This window comes from Phoxinus phoxinus, assembly GCF_949152265.1.
Source record: "Phoxinus phoxinus genome assembly, chromosome: 1".
Lineage (NCBI taxonomy): Eukaryota > Metazoa > Chordata > Actinopteri > Cypriniformes > Leuciscidae > Phoxinus > Phoxinus phoxinus.
The window spans coordinates 23852302-23875642 of NC_136876.1; the positions used below are offsets into that span (position 1 = coordinate 23852302).

The 23341-nt window shown below is 38.1% G+C and overlaps 1 protein-coding gene across 2 annotated transcripts; it reads left to right on the forward strand.

The window, feature by feature from the left end:
- The first annotated feature begins 258 nt into the window (after window positions 1–258).
- On the forward strand, window positions 259–16973 carry stk17al (serine/threonine kinase 17a like). Of its 2 annotated transcripts, XM_079618146.1 has the most exons (8): window positions 259–376; window positions 597–743; window positions 6861–7073; window positions 11490–11634; window positions 12399–12525; window positions 12863–12911; window positions 14286–14465; window positions 15457–16973. In XM_079618146.1, exons 2-8 carry the CDS (start codon window positions 646–648, stop codon window positions 15710–15712), a joined length of 1068 nt encoding a protein of 355 aa, XP_079474272.1. In that variant the 5' UTR covers window positions 259–376; window positions 597–645; the 3' UTR covers window positions 15713–16973. The 2 variants fall into 2 exon arrangements, with proteins under 2 accessions (XP_079474272.1, XP_079474273.1); XM_079618147.1 differs by lacking the exon at window positions 259–376 and having other exon boundaries at window positions 509–743.
- The last annotated feature ends 6368 nt before the right edge of the window (window positions 16974–23341 follow it).

The window sequence follows — 23341 nt, forward strand, 5'->3', positions numbered from 1 at the left end:
GACAAAATATATTTATCTGGAAAAATAAATATAACTCAAATATTCAAAATATGTCTACATTTATATAAATGTATTTTAAATATTTTCATGTATTTACTGTGTAGGTATTTTCCAGATTTGTGCTTTGAATTATTATTCTTTTTTTCATTTATCTGGTAATTTCACAGGGTTTACATACTTGACTTCACTTTGTGAATTTTGTCCATGCCATGAACTCGCCCATTTCACAAATTCTACGCTCCCATTGGCCGCCTCTTTGAGGGCGGGGTTTGTGATGAGCCTTGTGCTTGGGAATGTTTGTCCGCATTCTCAAACTGAGTTACCGCTGCTTGGACGTTGGCACACGGGCGATCTGTCGCGGTTCTTAGCAAGTTCTGTGAGTTTTTTGGAAACTGTACAGTAGCTAGCTTTAGAACATTTGCACCACAGTGAACGCTGTGATAAACCTGTAGTGGCAAGGGAATAATTCGTGTGAAATTTTGCCTCTGCTACAGTTAATTTCTCTAAGCATCATCATTTTTCCCACCGCAATTGGCTTGAATTGCGCTTCTATGATAGTGACCTGATGGACTAAACCCTTTATATTTCTACTCCAGAGAACGCAAGGTATTATCCCGCAGCAGGACTGTAACGGAAAACGGCACAATGATGAACAGGAACGGAATGGTAACAAAGATTCGCACGCGGATAAGGACCGACCCCTTCAAGAACAACTATGACCTGGTCGGCAGAGAGCTTGGCAGGTAAAAAAAAAAAAAAAATCTGCTGTATAAACGAGCTATCGTGTTAAAAAGATAAAAATGTGTAGAAGGCATGTCGTCGTCATAACCCTGCAGGCAGTTTCACAAACTTGGGAACCGGTGTGAGAATTAATTGGGGGAGTGAATCACCGCCAGCTGGAAGCCTAAAGAGGTTTGTTTGGCTCCCGCACGTGTAATCTGAGGATCTACTGGGTGGATTTTTAGGCTTGTCAATACTGTAAACGACCGACATGCATTTATGAAAAAACGAAAATGTTTATCACGCACTTCTACACCTTTGCGTTTATTATAACGGGACAGTTCTATTTCGCCTCGTTTACCTGCAGCGTAGACCAGCAGGAGGAAGTCAATTATAGTGTTTCCTTCAAAAATGAATCGTTGTCGTTCACTTACATGCATGCATGTTTTTTTCACCAAGTTTTAGTGAACTTTTCCACTCTGCAAAAATAACGCAAATCAAAGAGAGAATCACTGATTCAGTGTTAAATCAATTCTTAATGAAGAGTTGTATTTACCTGAAGGTATTATTTAGAATTTAACAAAATAAATATTTTTAATTTGCATCTCTTTGTGTTAGGCTAGGCTACTTGTGTGAGAAAAGCTTATGTTTGTTTTAGTCAATCTGTAGACCAATTTTGCTATTCGGTCGTGAACTAATAGGTTTGAGTAAAAGATTCAATGACTCGAGCATTACACACAAATTGGCTTGTCGACACCTACTGGTAGTTCGTGTAGAAAATGGACACTGAAAGAATCATACTAAATTGCTTAGTGAATGGATTCAAAATATTCTGTTCATTGTGATAAATCAATCAAAAGTGAACTCTGAACCACTTAACATTCTTATTGGCATTTTCCAGGGGTGCCCCTCATGCCTGAGAATAAGACTTGGATCCTTTCAGTGTGTTTCCTCAAGTAAACAAAGAATTTGAAACATGTTAATTCAGAGACGCACGGGGCCCATGTGTGATGGATATAGCGCTGCTTGCCGTGACTGTTCTTTAACGCTCCACTGACTAATTATAGACAAGATGGTTTCGTTTGACCACTCAGATTTGTTTTCTCTTGGACAGATGTGTTCATTTAGAGTTAAACGCATGCTGTGCTTGTTGACAATTGCATGGTCTGTATCTGCTCCCTTTAGGTGAACTTTTTCCAAGTTGCTGGATTTTAATTCTCTCTGCCGTTCCGCATCGTTTAACCCAATTTGATGGGTAATTTGTGGATTGGGTTGTAAAATGTCTCGATTTGGACTGGATTTAGTTGGCATTTTGTTCTCTCTGAAACGTTTTATGTTTTGCTCCACACTAAAAGAGATGTGAGTATTCTAAGGCATGAGTAAATTCTAAGGCATGAGTAAATCCCAAGTTAAATCCCAAGTTTTTCCTGTAATTTAAGTGCACAAAACACTACATGCATGAGTCACAAGGCAAGCTGCTTACCATAGTCGTGAATTGAATGAGCATTGGAGGAATGCAGATGTTGGTGGATATTGATGTTGAGATTAGGTAGGCAGAAGGCGGCGGTCACACAAATATCTTGCATTCCTTCAGCGTAACCTAATCTGATTTCATCCCTTCTCTTCTTTTTCTTTATCATATATTGACATGCATCGTTTTTATGTAAACATGTGACCGTTGCTTTGCAGCAAAGATATTTACATTGAGCTCAGCCGGTCAGCTTGTCTTGTCATTTCTACGGTGGCCTATAGAGCTCAATGCGCTGCAACTAAAGAAAACCAATGCAAATAGAAAAACACCTGCAAATTAAGAAAACATTTTCATCAGTTTCACAACACGCGCGCTCCAAATACTCACAACACAACCAAATACAGAAACGCAAAAAAAAAAGTAGTAAAGTAGACTGAGCTATAAGCATGTCCCATCAGGTTCGTCAATTATTGGGGTCTTCTGGGAACATTTCCGTTGTTGTCTGTGCTATTTGCAGCGTGATTCTGTGTTTGGTTCTGTTGTGAATTTTTGCAGCATGTTTCTGTATTTGGTTGTGTTGAATTTTTGCAGCATGTTTCTGTATTTGGTTGTGTTGAGAGTATTTGGAGCACATGTATTGTGAAACAACAGTTTTCTGTGAGTTTTCTGAAAATGTTTTCTTAATCTGCGGGTGTTTCTCTATTTGCATTTGTTTTCTTGAGTTGCAGCGCGTTGAGTGCGCTCAGGCCCCTGTAGATTTCCTCTTGAGTTTTAAAAAAAATCTTTTTTTTTGCGATAGGCCAGCTTTTAAATGTATGCTTTAGCTCTCACGATGACCATAACATGTTGGCCTAGATTTTTCTTTTAGTATGTGCGCACACTTCCACTCATCCCACTGGAGTTAATGGAGTACAACGTAGACTTTAAAATGATCCTTCTGTGTGTGTGTCTGTCTGTGTTGCTGAATGTACTCGTTTTACTGAATGGCCAAACCATCTGGCCCTGTTGTCAGCACTCCATTCATTTGATACAGAAATCCAACAGCAATTTCTGTGTTATTCAGCTAGATAAAATCCAAAGTTTGTTCCCAGACAACTTGTTTGTTTATTTGGAGGATCAGTTTAGTTATGTCGTGTTTAGGTCAGTTTCCATTTCCAGTCATTTTCTTCCACAATATTTTTGAATCCTTCTGATTTATAACAGTAGTGCTTGTTCTCATTAATGCGTTGTGTATACCCAAAGTCGTCACTGGTGTGGAAATGGACAGTGTGAGAGAACAAAATGCGGGATGCTGAAATCCACCAAATAAACTTGTCCGGTCCACTTGAATATCTGCCAGTTACCCATCAGTGTAGTGGATGTCCCAGTTCATTAAAGTTCTGATGAGTTGTGTCCCAATTCGGTGAGATTAGAGGGTATTTTTAAGCATATCATCTTTGGAGCTCCTCCAGAGTATCCAAAAATGACTTTAACCCCAACCTTCAAAATCCCATCTCAGATCATGCTCAAAAATATAATCTATTTGAGGAACTTCATCCACATATACCTTCATAAACGCATCATCAGTCCTAGCACCCCTTTTCCAGAAGCTTTCCATTGACTTCATTCATGTTTTGAATGAAACTTGACACTTTTTTTTTTCTCTCTCTCTCTCGCTGTGCGGCTGTTTTGTTAATCTTCACTTTTTATCCTCAGGAAACCAATAAAGTTCATGAGTTCAGCTAAGAATTCAGTGATCCTCTATTCGAGGTGGTCTGAGTGAGGAATGTTCTACTGCAGAATTCTGGGATGCTGACTGAGCCTTCTGCCTTACCAGTAGCAGACAGGCCAGCTGTGCATGTGTTGCAGTCTTTCTCTTAATAATGGGGTTGTATGATTTCCCTTTAATAACGGATTGAGATTGTATATATCTTGGTGTCTAAATGGTCTTGTGTTTGTGTCTTCATGCACACGTGCATGGTTTTGGTCTTTAAATATTTATCCATTCTTTGACTCTCAAAGTAGACATGTTTCTACCATCTGGGCACAGGAATGAAACCGAGAGCTGGAGACAGATACTGTAGACAGTGAAAGAGAAGATTTTTTTTTAAATACAGGAAGTTTACAGGAAGTTTAACCCACAGTATATGGGTCATCTTCAAAAATGAATGTACATTTCCTACCATTTGAGAGTCATTGTTTTAGATTGAGTCTGACCATATTTATAAGTAGAGAAAAATAGTTTCAAAGTATTATGGGATTTTTTTCTTTTTCTTTTCTTATTCATCTTTGGTGCTTTGTGGAGTGCTGAACAAAGTTGAATTTTATTGTGAGGGAGGGTGCAAAACTGCAAAACTTTATTTAAATTTAATACATTTTACCTTTTTTATGTATTATGAATTTATAAAAAAATAATATATATATATTTATTTGATTATTAGTTTAACTCCTGACCCTCAGACCTGCTCTTTTACACCCGTCTGAGAAAGAGGCCAAAAGAAATGTGAGCTTGGCAGAATTATGGCAGCTAAGTGATGCCCTTTGACCTTGTTGCCTCTCAGTCTAATGCTTTATGGTTGTTTACAATTCAGAAATTGTACACTTCATTATTTAATGTCTGGACAGTTTAAAAAAAAAATTGTTCACAATTTCCTCCCATGCTGAGTTAATGACCAACAGGGTTGTTCTGGGAGTTGGCATCACATGCGGTTCTTGTACTCCATTTGAACTCTGTATTGTGACTGTTCCGAGCTCAGACGCTGGAACCTGCTCGCCAACCACACTCACGTTTAGCAGGAAAACCACTACAACACTGGCAATGGATGGATTTTGGCTTGTACCCTTGGGGATTTTTCAGAGGATTTTAAGTGTTCTGCAATCATGGGAATTGTTAAAAGCAAGCCCAAACAACAAAAGCTTTTTGAACACCCCATGAAATTAAAGTACATTTTTTGTGGCCACAAAAATATAATGTATATTTAGTTGATGGAGATATTAAAATGGTCTTTTTCTTGTAGGAAAGTTGGCCAATATATTGCAATTTATGAATCATTCATGTTCTCTACAATGTGTTCCCTTCCCTGTATATTTGTTTTTGTTTATTTTAGTTTATGCACATTATTTTTAATCTTGGTTTATGCGTGCATTTAAATTTTTCAATAAATTATTTTAGTGTATTTAAAAAAAAAATTTTTTTGAAGGGTTAACTCCATAAGTCCTTCCCTGACTTTGTTCAGCAGCAAATGTCAACACAGGAAGGACTGCTTCACTTGGGCATTTCATTAGGTCTTTGACATCACAACTTGAAGCTCCATCCTGAATGTTTTATTGTCCACCTGCGTTTTTGCGTGTTCGTGTCAAATTTTAAGTAGGGTGTTAATGGAGACGTAGATGGGAAGAGACAAGCAGTGGACAGAGGAGAGGTCACCGGGGGGCTGTATTTTGTTTGTAAGTGCCGTGTTTTGTCATTGGCTGAACTAGACGGTGGCAGGAGTGGACCCCATTGACACTCAATAGAGGAGTGTTAGAAGAGTGGGTGGTCTGTCTGTTAGGGTCCCTACCACACACACAAACTGGTGTCTCTTTATGATATGGCCTCAAGAGGTGTGGTTAAGAGACATTTGTCCTTCTCGCAGTCAAACAAGAGAATGCCTACGCTGACAGGCCTGTTCTTTCTGTGTGTGCTGCGCCCTGTGTGTCTTGACTGATAGATGAGGCGTTGGGAGGTCAGATGAGAGAGGCAGCAGGAAATCAGTGTGAATGAGCCTGTCTGTGTAACTAAGAGGCCTTGGACAGCTCCAACTGTCAGTCTTATCATTTAGGTGTCAGGCACTCATTGAAAACTAAGAAGGGAGGGAGTGAGTGAAAATTGACGGGTTAAGAAAGAATACATGGATGTTCTACTTTGCATGTAGAAAATGTCACACATTTTTTGCTTCCTTATGTTGTTTCAAACCTGTCGGCTGGTATTTATCAGTAGAAAGATATAAGAATCTTCTTGCAGCTTTTTGACATTGCATCAGATCATGACCAACAGCTGTTAAGCTCATAAAAAGACAGAAAAATGTGATAAAAGCACCATAAAAAGTAGTCCATATGACTTGCACATTAATGTCATTCATTTGAAAATAAAGACCATAATATTCATTTTCCTTGTAAAAGTGGATTGACTTGCTCATTTTGTGTCAAAGATGCGCCGTTTAAAAAAAATGACAGATCAGTGACTTATCAGTCTGCAACACTCTGCAAGACTGCAACCACGTCTTTATCACCATGCTAACTTTATGAACCAGTTTTATAAGTTTAGTACCCTCTGATATTTAATGAATGATAACCAAATAAACTTGTAATATTTAAATGTATAATACATTATAATTTTTATTTATTAAACTAAACATTTAATTTGCTTTTTTCTTGCATAATTTATAAAGGTTTTATTTAATTAAAATATATTAAATAGATTTAATTAAATGTAATATATATATATATATATATAATTAATTATTATTTATTTTTTTTATTTTTTTGCAAATGCCTAATCAGAACGGATTGTCCTGGAGCTCTGTGTAATAAAAGCTCATGTTTAATAGAATGTGAATGTGTTTATATTTTGATTTCCTCTTCTCATTCCCTAAACATTCCCCAAGCTGTTTATTTAATCACTCTTGTGTGTATGTTTGTGTGCACGCAGGGGCAAGTTTGCAGTAGTGAAGAAGTGTGTGGAGAAGACGACTGGCAAGGAGCATGCTGCAAAGTTCCTGAGGAAAAGGCGCAAGGGTCAGGACTGCCGCAGCGACATTCTGAACGAGATCGCGGTGCTGGAGTCAGCGGAGACGAGTCCCTATGTGGTGGCACTGCACGAGGTCTATGAGACCACCACAGAGATCATCCTCGTATTAGAGTGGTAAGACACATAATCGCACAGTCCCTGACCGTGAAAGCTAAGCGTAATGCGGAGTGTTTTATCATGGCTTGGACGTTGTGCACTGTAATTTTGTTATTCCAAGTCACCAGGGCTTTTGAAGATTAGAATTACAGTCATAAAGTAATGGCCCAGCAGGCAAATCAAAACAGGATTTTTTTTTTCATAACTCTGTTGTTTGGAAGCGTTTATATTTGTAGCTTGTGATTGTCTGTACCTTTCTTTTACCACAGACCACTTTGAGGTAGTTATTGTAATTGAGTGAGCTGAAAGTTCCATTACAATAAAAAAAAATGAACAAATGTATAATTTCCCAAGTGAGAATGTGGTGTTCTTGTCTTTGCCCCTTCGTGAAATGTCAACTCCGAACGCTTATCCCAAGGAGAGAGTAGTTTTTCTGACCACTCTGCAACTGCCAAAATCTGGCAAGCTGTTTCCTTTGCCTGGTCATTTTCTGCTTAAGTTCAGCAGGCCTGACCCAATAGATGACAAGCTATGCGAGTTTCACAGCTTTTAATATAAAGCATTGATAACCTAAATTCACCTAATTACTCCTCCACAAGACTACTTTAGCCAAAAATAACAACTGCTATGATTTACTCACCCTTACATTGCTCCAAACCCATATGGCTTTCATTGTGGAACACTAAATAAGAAGTTTTTAAAACTTCAAATCTCCAGTCCTGATTCACTGTGATTAAATGGAAAAGAGCAACCAGCACGTTCTTCCAAATTTCTGCTTGTGTAAAATAAAAAGTAATATGGGTTTGGAACAACATTTGGGAAGAAATGTCAATGAATTTTTCATTTAACTATTGGGCTTACTGTATATTGTCAGCTGAAGTGTTATCACACTATTTGAGCTTTTCCAGTAACACAGTAGCTGATAAAGTTCACTGAGGAGCAAATGACAGGTCGTTAAGTTTGAAATGCTTTTCTTGAGCTCTATCATTTGAATCTCCCTTAGTTTTTCCCCTTTATTTTTTGAAGGCATTTCATGGTTTTTCCCCTGACTGTCTTATTGCAAATTCTGCATAAAATCAACAGCCTGTTTTTTGCGCATTGTGTGCATTGATCGGTATAGCAAGGCAGGATGCTGACGGGTCGAATGACGGAGGTTTTGAGAATTGGTAGATTACATCTGCTCTCTCTCTCTCTCTCACAAAGGTAACTTGCCACAAAAAAAGAAAGAAAATTCAGCCCACTTGCTACACACAAGCAACTTCCTCTGTAGAGACAGCTGTATATCAATCTATCATATGCAACCACATTGTGTGAGCGTGCGTGTAGACAACCTGTGGAGTAAGTTTACCTTATAAGGAAGGGAACGCTTGTTTTAATTGTTGTGCAAGCTCACTTAAGGTCTGCGTGAAGTCATGGTCTAGTTGATCTGTTTACACATTTTATATATAGGCCCAACTATAGTATTTATATATAAATAATAAATATAAAAATCCTATTTGTTTCTATAAAAATTATTTGTATATTTATTATAAAATATTGTAATATAAAAAAAAAAAAATGGCCTGACTTTTCTCTTTTGTTTTGCATGCAAAGTCAGTGCTTTCGTGTTCGAACAGTATGTCTGGTTTGGTAGGGTAATTGTTTTTGCTCTGGTTTTCTGTTGTTAGTTAAATCCTTAAACTTGATGTGGGAAGGTTTAGCAGTAGACACCAGTTAAACCGAAGAGACAGACAGAAAGAGACACTTCAATTTCCATTTCCTGTGGCTTTTCTTTTAAAAGCAGAGCTGCGACGTACTCGCACTTGCATGTGCAATGCATCACCACATCCTCTGTTGTCAGAAACAAACCGAATTCTCGCCATTCTCTGCCATTTAAAGTTAAAACCCATGCTATTGTAAGACTGACAGTAAAAAAGGTCAATTACATTTAACAAACATACAGAAACCCCACACAAATTTTGCGGTTAAATGTCAGCACGGACTCTTACATGAACGCAGTAACCAATGCTTTTTCTAAGGCCAGTCATCAAGTAACAGGCCTAACTAGAAGTCAAGCAGCCAGGAAGAGGATATGATGCAGTGTTTATAGATTCTTCTTGTTTTGACTATTGTTTGTACTTTTAAGCAGTCTACATTTACATTGAAGGATATAGAGACTTTAGGTGTTTTTTGGGGCCATAAAAACACGCAAGCATCCATCTACAACAACATAGCAGAGTTTCACTCGGAAGTGATGGTCCTGGGAAAATGTGAAACATTAGTTGAGTTACTCTGTCGTAATGTTTTTCATTCTTTAAACGAAACGAAATGGGGGCCCTCCCTTTGTCCAGCGTTTGACATCTTTCTAGGAAAGCTCTTATGTAAGTCTCTTTGTTGCAAGTGTTCATCTTCATCACCTGCTTCTTTGTTTTCCTCATCTGCTTGATCAAAAGCCCTCAGGAGTCTGAAATGGACCGTTCAGTGATGGCTTAAGTCCTTTTGACAGATGCAGATTTACAGTTTCCCACTGCCTCTGGTTCAGCCCACTGTTAATCCCCCCACAATAAAGCCAGAGAGACAAGACATCTGGCATTTATGGAGATTTGACAGCTTTTGCTTTTTGAGATACAGTTTGAGCAACATGGAAAGTGTTTTTATTTTTACTTTTTAAATAAGGATATTGAGCACATGCTTCATTTGCTGTGAGGGTTTTCTGATCTTCCCAAACAAAATAATTATTAGTACCAATACCAGATTATCCATAAATTAAGGGATTATCAAGGGATATCATCCTTAAAACCCCTTAATTTATGGTGTATCTGGTATTGGTAGTAATAATTGTTTATATCCTCGTTACACAACTAAAGGAGCTTTTTCACTAGAGCTTTTGTTTTGGACCGTTTGTCGAATTTGTTTCGGTTGGTTGGTGCGAAAGCAGTTTTCTAAGCTTAGCTGCAGTCCACACTAGGTATGTATCCAAGCCATCCTAAATCATAGAAGTGAATCACGGTTTTCTACAAATGTGTTTCTTAGTTACTTGTATTTAGATACATTTCCGATGGAGCGCATTCTTCGCATATTTTGCAAGTCGTTTCAAGTCAGAGTTCTAGTTCTCATCCTCTCATGAGAGGGGGACGGTGCTCTTGGTGGTCATGGGTTGTAGATGAGCATATTTTTGTCCTCCTTTCTGTTCCAGAAAAGGAAGTTTATTTGAGCAACGAATCTTTGCCTTTGCTCCACATTCTCATGGCTTAAAACCTCTGAGTAAATCTTGCAATTCTTCTGTCAAGCGTTCAGTCTTGGTTTTCATCATCTAATTTACAAAAGCAGCAGCCGTTTGATCAAGTGAAGTGAATGAAAATGGGACGTCAACATCCACCAGCCTGTAAGCGTGCGATTTGCTCAACCACTGCTCTTCTTGGGTCAATCATAAATCTGCGTCAGTCCACAGAGCCACTTTATAGATGCTTAAAATGTTCTGTCTCACACGCACTACGAAACCAAAACATGTTTTTTCCTTCCATGAAAGGCAGTGAGGATTTGATCCCTGCACATGTGAGCATTAACAGACCTCTTTGGGTTGTTTTTCTGATGTTACTTTAGAAGACGTTGACTTCGGGGGAATTTAGAGTGGAGGGTTTATCCCATTAGAGTGAAGAGGGTGAGTTTTTGTGATGTTTGATTTTAAAGGGGGCTGAAAGGTTCCCAATATCCCAGTGTCCTCAATTTATAAGCCTCTAGTGGCTCATCTGATAAGCGATACCCAGAATCCCTTATTTATACAGCTGGATTCAACTGTTATGTAATAGAAACCACACAAACGAATACATAGACTCTACACTGTAGATGAAAAGCATCTACATGAGTGTCTATGGAAGAGAGCGTTTGTGTGCGGCCTGAAATTCACTACACATGGTCCTGATTTTCCCAGTCTTTCATCGCCCAAAGGAGTATCCGCCTGCAAATCCTCATGGTCATGGTAACCCTCGCCACGGTTACGCAAGGATGAAGTTCCACCCCCTTTGCTGTTACCCAGAAGTCTCCTCTAACTTTATAATTGGGCCTCTCCTCTAACATTATAATTGAGCCTCTCCAAGAAGATTATGTATAGAAATGAGTGCAAACACCTGGCATAAGTACACAACCCACATAGAGTTGAATTGATTTCAGCGTGATTTTTGAGAGGAGTTGTTTAATTGAGCTCAGTTAGATGCTTGATCTGTCATAAATGCTGATATCAGATGGGCCAATGACACATCTCACCCTCATGTTTGAGACCGTTTTAAGGATGGTTGCATGAGGGTGTGGTTCTCTTTTAGGGTGTCTCTAATCATAGATAGGATAAATCTTTTCCATAAAATGCTACTTTTGAATTGGAATCAATTGGGGCATGTAATGTGTGTGAGCGTAAAATTTGAGATCTAAATTTTAACACTCGCAATCTTTGTCTTTCAGTGCTGCAGGAGGTGAAATTTTTAACCAGTGTGTTGCCGATAATGATGAGGCCTTCACAGAGAAAGATGTCGTCCGATTGGCTAGGCAGATTCTAAAGGGCGTGGCCTGTCTCCATCAAAACAACGTAGTTCATTTGGACCTTAAGGTGAGTGTTAGGCATTGTACTATGTGCATGTTCGTGTTTTGCATGTTGATCATAATGATGTAACCGACATCTTTTTGACTAACTTTAGAACACAGTTTTGTTGTAACTTAGACTCCCTTACATGGTCTAAAACGTGAATGCAGCGAATACAAATATATTTGTGTTCAGTAAATAACTTTCTGTATAATGTCTGTGTATGTGGGTGTAACAAAGAAAGTAGGATGAGTTGGATTTTTTTTTTGGGGGGGGGGGTTAACATTTATTGCGTAACAACATGAGGTGGAGGTTGGTGAAAATATTTTATATCCTTTGCAGAGGTAATGTGACTATCTAAAATAAGACATCATGCATAATTTAACTAACCAGACCTGTTTAAACACACTGTTTACTGATGGCACCCACTGGTTCAAACTAATTGTAATGTTACTAATTTCATCAAGTATGCCCATCCTGGTGTCTAAAAGTTTTAAACGGCTCTAATCTGGCATCACACCTGCTAGTTTTATGCAGTTTTATGCAGTATAAAAGTTTGTTTGATGTCAGTGAACTTATTGGGTGTGTACTTGAGGTTGAAACTGTTTGATAAATATTGTTAATGGGGCGTTACAGAAGGGTACTGTTCACATGCTACTTAGATCCATTTAAAAAGTAATTAAATAACAGATTAGTTCTAGAATGTTTTTTTATAGTGCATGTTTTTTTTTCCCATGTCTGAAGTGTTATTCAGTGTTTCCTTTCTCTCACACTTGTAATGTCTTCTCCAGCCTCAGAACATCCTGTTGACGAGTGCTCAGCCTCTAGGTGACATCCGCATCGTGGATTTTGGCTTGTCTCGGCGGGTGGACAGCGTGACGGAGGTACGGGAGATCCTGGGCACTCCCGAGTATGTGGGTGAGTCGGACATCCCTCATTTGCAAACCTCAAACCGTCCCATGCACGGCGTAGTTTCTGCAAAACCAGATGCAGAGTAAAGGTGAAGACTTGTCAGCTCAGTATAGTGAAGAAGAGGGGGAGAATGAAAGCTTGTGTAGGACTAGTAAAACTTCACGTGATCGAAACCTCAGTTAAAAAAAATCTGTAGAAAGATCAAACATGAAGCAGTGTGTCAGCAGGATGTTTTTGACACTTGTATGGGAGTGCTTGGACCCTGACTTTTTTGTTTTTGTTTTTGGTGTGTGTAGCTGTGATGTGAAGGGTTATGAGACGTTTGTTTCTCTCTTTCCTTCAGCTCCTGAGATCCTGGACTATGAGCCCATCAGCACAGCTACTGACATGTGGTAAGTTGAGCTTATTGAGTGTCCAGAGTCCAGATGTGTGCGAGTATCTGTTCATGGTATTTGACACGCATATGAATGTTATATAAAGGCAATTTAACGTTGTGACGACATCTAGATAAATTAACCGATAAAAGCAGATATAAGTTCCATGAAGCATTTCTGTAATCCAGTAGTATAAGTGTCAGTGTTATCAGCATGGGAAAGTCAACGTGTGCAATCTGTTTACAATCTACTGAAAATCTAGAACAGTCTCTAGAACGTTTATACTCATTTACTGATGGAAAAGGTGGTCGTCTCACACGGTCTCCATTTTCTGCATCATTCTGCTTTTGTGTTTAAACAACATATAGTATTTAGAACAAACTTCTAAACCAAGTATGAGCAAAATTACCAATGTAAACATAAATAAAAATTATTCTTTTCTTAGTTTAAAGGTTGTATCAGTGATTTCAGGCCCAAAAATAAATGATCACATTCATCTAATCTTTCCTAACGATCCGCTAGCTGCCTGCCCCATAAGCAGGCCGTCAAAAAAACGCGTCTCTGTAGGCAGCCTAGGCTCTGAGATCTGCACACAAAAACAATTGTTTTCACCAACCACTCAAAACCTAAATAAATAGTGTTCCAACCAATCACCATAGACAGCATGGGCGTGGGTGTTGTGAGGTTTTGCTTCTTCTCGGCTCGGCTTCGTGCTTCTTCTAAGCTCGGCTTCTTCTTCAGCTCCGACTTCGCGTACAGCCGTGCACGAGCGCAAAACCTCACAACACCCAGCCCCTGTCGTGATTGTTTGGAACACTATTTATTTAGGTTTTGAGTGGTTGGTGAAACCAATTGTTTTTGTGTGCAGATCTCAGAGCCTAGGCTGCCTACAGAGACGTGTTTTTTTGACGGCCTGCTTATGGGGCGGGCAGCTAGCGGATCGTTAGGAAAGATTAGATGAATGTGGTCATTTATTTTTGGGCCTGAAATCGCTGATACAACCTTTAAGGTCATGAGGTAAATGAAGTAGTGACCCATTTTCCATATTTACATACGTCTGACACACTGATTATTGAAAAAAAGTAAAGGGCGGGACTTGGTTCTATCTGTTGGTTGTTGATTGGATCGAGGCAGATGTGAACAAGTTCGCAGTCTCCTCGCCTGACCAGCTGAGAAATGGGCATAATCCATCTAAAACCAGCCGAACCAGGCTAGGAGACCAACTAGAACTAGCAAACCAGTTAATTGGTTAAGCTCTTATGGTTTCAGGCTGGTTAATTTATAATTAATTTTTAGGTTTACGATTACTCTCAGGTGATGAAATGGGTGAAGTCAAATTTGATGGTGTGTTTTTCCTCCATACTGATCTGTGTTGCTGCTTTACCCCTACAGGAGCATTGGGGTACTGACTTACGTGATGCTGACAGGCGAGTCACCTTTTCTGGGAGAAGAGAAGCAGGAGACCTTCCTGAACATCTCCCAGGTCAACGTGGACTACTCGCAGGACGTCTTTCAGGGCATCTCTGACCTCGCCGTGGATTTCATCCAGTCACTGCTCCTCAAAAACCCCAGGTAGGAGAAGTTGGCTGCTATTCGTCAGTGTGGATATGGAATGACAGTGTCCCACTCCAGTCTTGTTTAGGGAAACTTGCCTAGCCTGATTGACGTAGTGGCTTTAGTTGGCTCTGCCCCAGACATGTAATCTCACTCTTCAATCTCTCATTAAAGTGTAATGACCTCTTGGTTTAGAATATACAGTGAAATGATCCTTGCAGTCTTACTGGTTTCCCACATCCCTGGGCTCTTTTGCTGCAACTGATGAACGGTGGAAGCTTTTTTGGGGGGGATCCGTTGGTGTAACTAATGGCAGTCCAGACCTGCCGCTATCATGGCTCTATGCGTACTGATAGTCTCTGATCCAGGACCATAATCTGCACCCCATAAAATGTAATGCTTGTAGATCATAGTCACTGAGAAAGCAGGAGAGGAAAAAAGAGAGCTTAAAGCTATGTGGAAAAATTCCTTGGTGTGTGAGTAATTGGGAAAGGAAAAATCCTGGGAACCTAAACGATAGTCCTTCATATTTGCAGAACTGATGGAGAAACCAAATGAAAACTTTAATGTGCTTTAATCATTGTGCAAATTAGCACATTCTTTTATGTTTTCACCACAGGGCTACATCTGCAGTCTTTGCATGTATATTTAAAAAAAATTTGTTTGTCATATATATTATTTAGTTTGTTTATTTCTGGAAAATAAAATGAATATACCCGTTTTTTCCCCCTTATACTTATTTATTCATAAAGAAATGTTTTACTTTTTATTTTTTTTAATACATTTTATGCTTATTCTATTTATTCATATACTTTTTTTTTATTTTTCTGGCAAAACATTTCTCCCAATATTAGCACAGTGTCATTTCAGTTTTGTGTGCCAGAATGTGACCTGATCGACATGTCTATCACCAGTCCTGAGATAAATGTTGTACAATCTGTCTCACACACATACACAATCTGAAAATCACTGAGTGTTTAACAGTTTTTTGTTTTGTTTTTTACTCTAGAAAACGAGCAACTGTGGAACAGTGTTTAAATCATCCCTGGTTAAGGGTCGACCCTCATCACCACACTGTTGACGAGCAAGAAGCCAGCCAATCCGAATCAGAGCCTGAGAGTCCCGTCCCTTCCCCAGAACTTGTTGTCATCCCTTCATATACCACCTGCCCAGGCCAGGGGGAGCTGAAGACCGGACGGGACACTTTCATTTTCACAGAGTCGTTTCCATCCCGTCCAGAGATACAACAAGAGCTCATATGTTAAGTGACCGACACGATTGCCCAATCGGAGGGCCACGGTGTTAACGACCGAAAGACTTATCTGAACTGGAGCCGGTGCGGCCTAGTTTGGACTGGACAGCGGCGTTCTGCTCAAGTGTTTGCAGCACCTTTTTGTATGTGCGTGTGAAGTATTTGTGTTGTCTTGTGTAGGATACGTGAATGCGAGTCAACCTCCCTTATGACCACAGAGGTGTGCGCGTGTGTCTACAACAGATCTGAATGAGATTTTATAAGCCCTTAATAAAGCATACTTAAGCTCTTGGTCAAGGTTCTTAACTCATCAGTGCACAGCAACAAACTGTTTATACGTTTAGAGTGGACTGAACCTTTTCTGCTGTCTGTACTTGGTCCAAAACTCAAGTCGGAGTCTCCCCAGGAAGCGCCTGCTGCCATGTAGGAAGGAAATGGAAAGCTCTGATGAATCGACTGATGTTTTATTTATCGCCGCTGTTTGGATCAACGTTTTATGAAATGAAAAACTGACGCTGCTGCTTTCTTCAGAACAGTAGATTTGACATCACTCTGCTTCTTTAGAAGTGGCATCTGCATTTTAAAGAACTGATTCACAGAGACTACTTATGTTCTAGCACTTTTGGTGGGAAAAAAAAAAAATGTATGCTCAAATTTCTCAACAAGCACATTTAAGTAGTTCAAGATGGCGTGGTCGTACATGTCTTCAACCACTGTTTGTTTGGTTTCTCACACCATTTCTGTACCACTTTTTCTGTTATTCATAACAAGTTTGCTATAATTGCACAAATGTACCATTTGTATCTTGTACCGTTGTTTTGTTTTCGAGGGGCATTTTTGCCGTGTTAATATATTCTGTATGTTGTTGTCTGGTAGGGCATCATGGGTATTGTGAGGTAAATTTTCCAAGTCGTCAGTGATGGAGTGGGGCTTATACCTGAGGGCCACTTGGAAGGTTTTCTGGGATTTGTGCGTTTCAGACAGTTGTGGGAGATGTTTGCATTTTGAAAAGAGCAGAGCACAACATAACAAAAGGCTTTGATAATTGTATATTTTTTATTTTAAAAAAGAATGTAAAAAAAAAAGTATTTTTCTACTGTTGCTGTATTTTATGATAAATATGAGAAAATAATTTTTTTTTTTTTTTTTTTTTTTTTTTTTAACCAGTTGTGCTTAAAGTTTGCACTTGTGTCCAGTCGGACTACTTATATGTATTATTGGCATGCCTGGCAAGATATTGAAGAAAATAAATGATAATTTTGTATTAAACTTGAGGAATCTTGTTTGCTTACCTTTTATTTATGTTCTAATATACACCGTGCAAAAGTTTGGGGTTGGTAATATTTTGTGTTTTGTAAGAAGTTTTTTATGCACCACAAAGCTGCATGTATTTGACCAAATTCAGTAAAAACGGTAATATTGTGAAATATTACAATTTTAAAATGTAATTTATTCGTGTGAAGGTAAAGCTGAATTTTCAGCATCATTACTCAGGTCTTCACATGATCCTTCAGAAAATAGTCTAATATGCTGATTTGCTGCTCAAGAAATCCAAAATTCAAAATATGAAAAAGAACAGTAAAAAAGTATTGTCATTCATAATCTATTTAATGTGTCCTTCGTTTACGTACATTATTTTAAAAAAAAACTTTTAGTGCTTTCAGTTCTTTTTAGATAGATATATAGATGTGTATATTGAAAACCCAGCCATATCAAAAGTATAATAGATTTACTTTTGTAATGTAATGTTTTCAAGATTTGTATTATTATTTGTTTTAGAAATATACATGATACATTCTTGATCGATCAACAAAAGAAAATGTACAAAATGTTCCTTTATTGGACTAAAGCATCAAGTTTCCACATTCCAACCAGCAAGGTTGCAGGAACATATGAAATATTTCTCCTCAGTGTAGTTTTCCTAACCTTGTGAGGCTGAGGTAACCACTTGAAATGACTTTGTGAGAAAAATCCATCATTTTCATTGAAACGTGGGATTCTCTTTGCCAGTGTTCCCTCAGAATGAGGCAGTAGTTTCTGCATTTGGATGCCAAGCTTACTATCACTATTAGTTGAGACATGAACTCGGCTCACCCTGAAGCATCTGGCATGCTTTAAACAATTGCTGGAAAGGGATAATGTATAATATTAACTGGAAAATATAACACTTTTTTTTTTTTTTTTTTCATTTGAGTAAATTTGCTCTGGTGTTTTCTTCTGCTTGTCATATTGAATGGACTCACTCTTATGCGCATCTCTCAGTCACAGATTGTATACAATGGGAGCTTTGGAAGTACATAGAAAAAATAGTGCTGTTTATTCTGACCTATACCGGACTCTCAAGAAAGTTGTTTTTGAAAGCTAACTTTTCTTTACAACACATGCCTTTTACTCTGAATATTCAAACACGCAAACAGGAAATGCCAGTCTGTGTTTAAGAAGAGAGCATGTTCCTGCATTCCTCAAACACACACACACACACACACACACACACACACACACACACACACACACACACACACACACACACACACACACACACACACACACACACACACACACACACACACACACACACACACACACACACACACACACACACACACACACACACACACACACACACAGGTTAGACAACATTGACATCTGCCAATAATTCTTGTTTTAATGTGTTCTTCCTCTGCATGTTAGCATTCTTCCTGCACACGCATATACACACTCCCACCCTGGTCTATGGATTTCCCGTTTCCCTGGGGAATTAGAGGAACGGATTGCTGTTTTTCAGATGAACTGATTCTCTTTCCTATCCTTTCTTTTCACATTCCTTCTGTTTCTGTCTTCGCCTTCTAACCATGCTGCATTACTTCTGCTCACTCCCCAGCAAGCAATAGCCGTCATTTCTCCGACTAGGTTAACTATAGACCAGATATAGTCCGGCTATGAATAACACACTTCTAGCCAAAATAACCTTGAATTTGGTTATTACCAAAATAACTTGCGAGATGTATGAGATTACATCATGTAAGCAAAGTCAACAGTGATTACAAGATGATTACAAAATTTGATTTGGTGTTTCATTTGAATTTAATCTTATTGATGACTAGTCTAATCTTGGGCTCTGGTTTAATGTCTATGAAATTTTCACAGAGAGCCCCGCTAAATTAAGCCTTGTTTTAGCCTAGACATCTGGGCTATGTTTGGACGGCTATTAGACGTCTTTTAAACGCAAAATTGCTTGCTGGGTCCCAATGTGGTGGTCAATATCATATACATAATATAATGACAGTATGCATTATACAGATATAAAATTGTTGATATGCAATGCTGAAATTGAACTGCTTTTTCATTATAAAAACGTTTAGTTACTAAAAAAAAAAAAACACTGGGGTTCAATCTTCACTCAATTTTAAAGAACCCTTTATGACAACAAGGTTCTATATTGATGAAATGTTTACAAGCTTGTTTAATTCATTAAATTGAATTAAAATGGATGGCTAATTCAAATTAATTAAAAAACTAAATCCATAAAATGATCCCATAATGGGAACCCCTTGGCTTAAAGGAAGTGCTGCAGGACACTTAAAGGTTCCACTTTAAAAACCATTTCTTCTAGGAGTGTTTTCTCAATGTCCTTAAAGGAACTGTCTATCTTTGATACTGATGAAACGAGCCGCACTGCAACGATTGGCCGCCCTGAGTTTGTTTAATCTCTGAAACTTTCCTCAGTTTCCCCGTCCTCCATCATACTGTGACATGATTATGGTGCAACTGAAACTCATTCTGAAATGTCATCTCTAATCTCATCCTCCTGTTCCCCACAGCAGAGGGCCGCAGTAACAAGGAAAATTCCGGAAAGGGATCAGGAATTCAAAACATATGGGAACAAAGAGGAATCTCATAATATCCATCAGATCAGTGGTCTGACTCACTCACCTTTGGAGTTACATAACCTGTGGATGCCAGAAGGGCATTATGAAGCTGATGAAGCATAACCTTTTTTACAAGTTCTGAAACATATAGTCTGTCGGACTTTGGCAGGTAATGTTTTCAATTGCAGGTTTAAATACTTTTGTATAATCAAAACAAGCTAGATCAGTGCTTTAGCTTTTTATTTTATTTTTATAATAATAAGGTGTCAAACCTTTCAGGAATAATTCAGCCAAAAATACATATTCTCTCATCATTTTCAAGTATAGAACACAAAATAATTGTATCACTCTTTTCCATGCATTAACAATGTTCGAAATCACATGATAATTTTGGATGAGAAACAATCTCATCCTCTTTCACAGATATGTTTAAAATAATCTAGGCCACTTTTTACTGGTAACATAAGACATTTGGCATTATCAGGACCCACAAATATTCCCCCATTGCATTATTATACAGCATATTCAACAGTTTAATGTCGTACTGACACTAAAACTCTGAAACTGAATTTTTTATTTTGTGTGAACTATACACAATACATACAGTTATTGAAATGTTACAGTTATAGTTATAGTTTGCATTCTTGGTGTAAGAGGCCTTGAGAGCGGATGGATCGAGGGTGAGAAAATAATGACAGATAATCAATTAATGAATAATGAGTCTGCATGCTTATGCAATCTCCTGCTTTCTATTTGTCTCCCTTGACTTTTTTGTGACAGTATGACAAGCCTCCTTTCTCACCGTCTCATTTTTTAACCTCTGTGACTTTCCCTGGAGGCAGAGGCGAGCTCTTGCATAACCAGGACATTCCTTTACGCCTCTGACCCGATTAGAGCTCATTAAGGTGAGACTCACAGTGGAAAGGGAACAAGAGCGAGAAGTGATCATGGTGATGATCACATTAATGATCACTGAAAGATGAAAGGTGGGAGCCATCTCAGCTTCAAGTGTTCATGTGTGTGTGTGTGTGTGTGTGTGTGTGTGTGTGTGTGTGTGTGTGTGTGTGTGTGTGTGTGTGTGTGTGTGTGTGTGTGTGTGTGTGTGTGTGTGTGTGTGTGTGTGTGTGTGTGTGTGTGTGTGTGTGTGTGTGTGTGTGTGTGTGTGTGTGTGTGTGTGTGTGTGTGAGAGAGAGTTACCTTTGTCATGCTTTCAAATTACTTTTTGCAGGGTAATATATCATATATCTTGATGGAATATAACGTTTTCTCTAGCCACTGCCTTAAGTTCATCCTGTTTGACATATCCTCCCTTTCAGATCACTATATTCTAAAAAAGAAAGAAAAAAAGATGCTCGCTGTATGCTGCATGTCCCTTCATAACACTGAATATTCGCACAATCCAAACTGTAAACTTATTTCATGCTCTGTTTATGGAGGATTTACTCCATCGGGTGCAGAAAACAACTTCATGCAGGGCTCAACAATCATATTTATTTCTGATGGTTTGTTCGGATCAGTTCAAGTATGTAGTTGGATTGACAATTTTGTCATTTACTCCACCACAAAAAAAGCTAAATGTTATGTGTTATATTGTTATACTGTACATGTACATTTTCCATTATACTGGGGCTGTTGAATGCTCGATTCTGATAACAGTGCTGTTCTTGGAGCAGATAAACTTACAGTTTCGCTAGAGACACTGCTGCCGAACACTGTTAAGAGACACACAAACTCAGGTTATTCACATACACTAAATCTCTCTCTCTCCCGGAGTCAATTATTCCTACTTAAATGTTATATGGTGTGTTTTATATGGCTGAAAAAAAATATTTTAGGATTTAATTAGCATAATATCAAGAAAGTATTCAGCTGTACTATAACTGAATGGCAGAAAATGCAATTGGTAATTTCATAACATCATTTTATATATCAATCATGAAATGTCAAATAAATGTATTGTCTCTGTTTCTGCTATATCTGTTTTGACTAATGGTTTAGTAATTTGTTGTATGGTTGCCCACATAAATAGGTTCCTGTCCAGATCTGTTTCAAATTAAACTAATTACTCTTGGGATTGGGAGTTTTTATTGTTTTCTATATTTTGTAAGTGCTGTAAAAATGTATTTAATGTCTCATATGTCATGCTTTTTTTTTGAAAAAGTAAAGCTTTTGACATCAATCTTTTAAGTTTTTAACATCTTCATCTTCTATTATCAGCAAAATGGTTTGTGTGAAGTTTAATTGAAAATATATAATGAATGTCATATTCATCATAAGTGTTTTTTTGTTTTGTTTTTTTTGCTTGAATGACAGCAGTACTTGAAATTCACGCTTGTATGAAAAATGATGATCACATTCTTCAGCATGAGAACATCTTGTTCAGTTCTTCAATGGAAGCAAGAACATCTGACCTGTAAAGAATTTGCATGCTCAAAGTCACACATTATTTTACTTAAACATGACTTTTGTGAAATATTTCTTATTCAGTTTACATCATAATCTTTCTTTGTTTTCAAAACCCGAAACTTTCTATTTCCGAGTTTATGTTGTGTTAATTGTGTTTTGTCCCCGGTTGTACAACCACCTTTTCCCACAATACGCAGCTATTTTCGGTCATTCTCAGCTTTTTTTTCTACATCCTTGAAAAATGACTTAGAAAATATCAAAACAAACTTGAACTATAGACTTTCTGCCTGTTTCCTTGCAATTTTCTTTATCTCAATGTAATATTTGTTTTTCTTTCTCTGTAAGGGCGAGCAGATGTGACATAGGAATCTAGATCATCATTCCAGGATCATGCCTGAGAGAATCTGTGTGTGTTTATGTTCCGTTATATCTGATCTATTTTCTAAGGGATCATGCTGTGTGTCTGCATGCAGAATGAAGAATTAAAGGTATGATATCTCTTTAGCAGCTGCTTGATCAGTAGGCCTACATCAAAATGGATCTGAATTACTCCATTTCTGCAGGAGGACTGCCAGCTAAAATTAATTTTGCCTGTACTTCAAGCTTCCTTTGAGGTCATGCAATTCATTTTATGGTTTATTGTTATTGATCAGTGTGGTTGTGTTGGTGGATTTCAGAGTTTCTGCCAGTTTTTCACATTTCGCTCAATACTTCTCACTGTAATCAACTAAATCTTTCACTATTAAAAATAAACGGACATGTTCTTATTATGAGAACAATGGAAAGGGGATGGCAGGTCATAATGATGTGTGTGAGAAACAATGTTATCACTGAGGCAGGGTTACTCAAAAGGCTGATAGGAAAAGGTGTATCCCAATTGATTACCTCAGACCACCTCTTACTCCAGAATTACCTTGTGTAGCGTTTGTACAGATGTACAGCATGAATCATGACCACACCCACTCAAATATAATCAGGCCACGCCCATTCATTTTATAAACCTTTTTAATTTAATTTTTTACATACAGGAGCGATGAACTGAGAAGCTGGTGTTTGGCCTTAAAATACTGGATGTCCATGATTTAACTGTCAATCTGTCAAGCGGAATGCTATAAATATAATTTTTTATACAACATTTTTTCGATTATTTTCCTTGAAAACAAGACCTAAATATTGATTAAGAAAATGATTTTACAGTGTAGTTTGTCAAGACCACAATTTCATTTTCTACACTCCAAAGTATTAAGAAGTAATTTGGCATAATAATATATTAGTAATAACGACTAAATCGTCTGGTAATGTGTGATGTATAGTATAATGACTAGTTTGAAAGTCGACAAGTGTATGATGATGCCTATAGTGTTTTA

Coding starts and splice junctions, on each gene's coding strand:
- stk17al (XM_079618146.1), top strand. CDS start 646: ATGATGAACAGGAACGGAATGGTAACAAAGATTCGCACGCGGATAAGG. Junction 11,635..12,398: donor TAGTTCATTTGGACCTTAAG/GTGAGTGTTAGG, acceptor TGTCTTCTCCAG/CCTCAGAACATCCTGTTGAC. Junction 12,912..14,285: donor AGCACAGCTACTGACATGTG/GTAAGTTGAGCT, acceptor TTACCCCTACAG/GAGCATTGGGGTACTGACTT.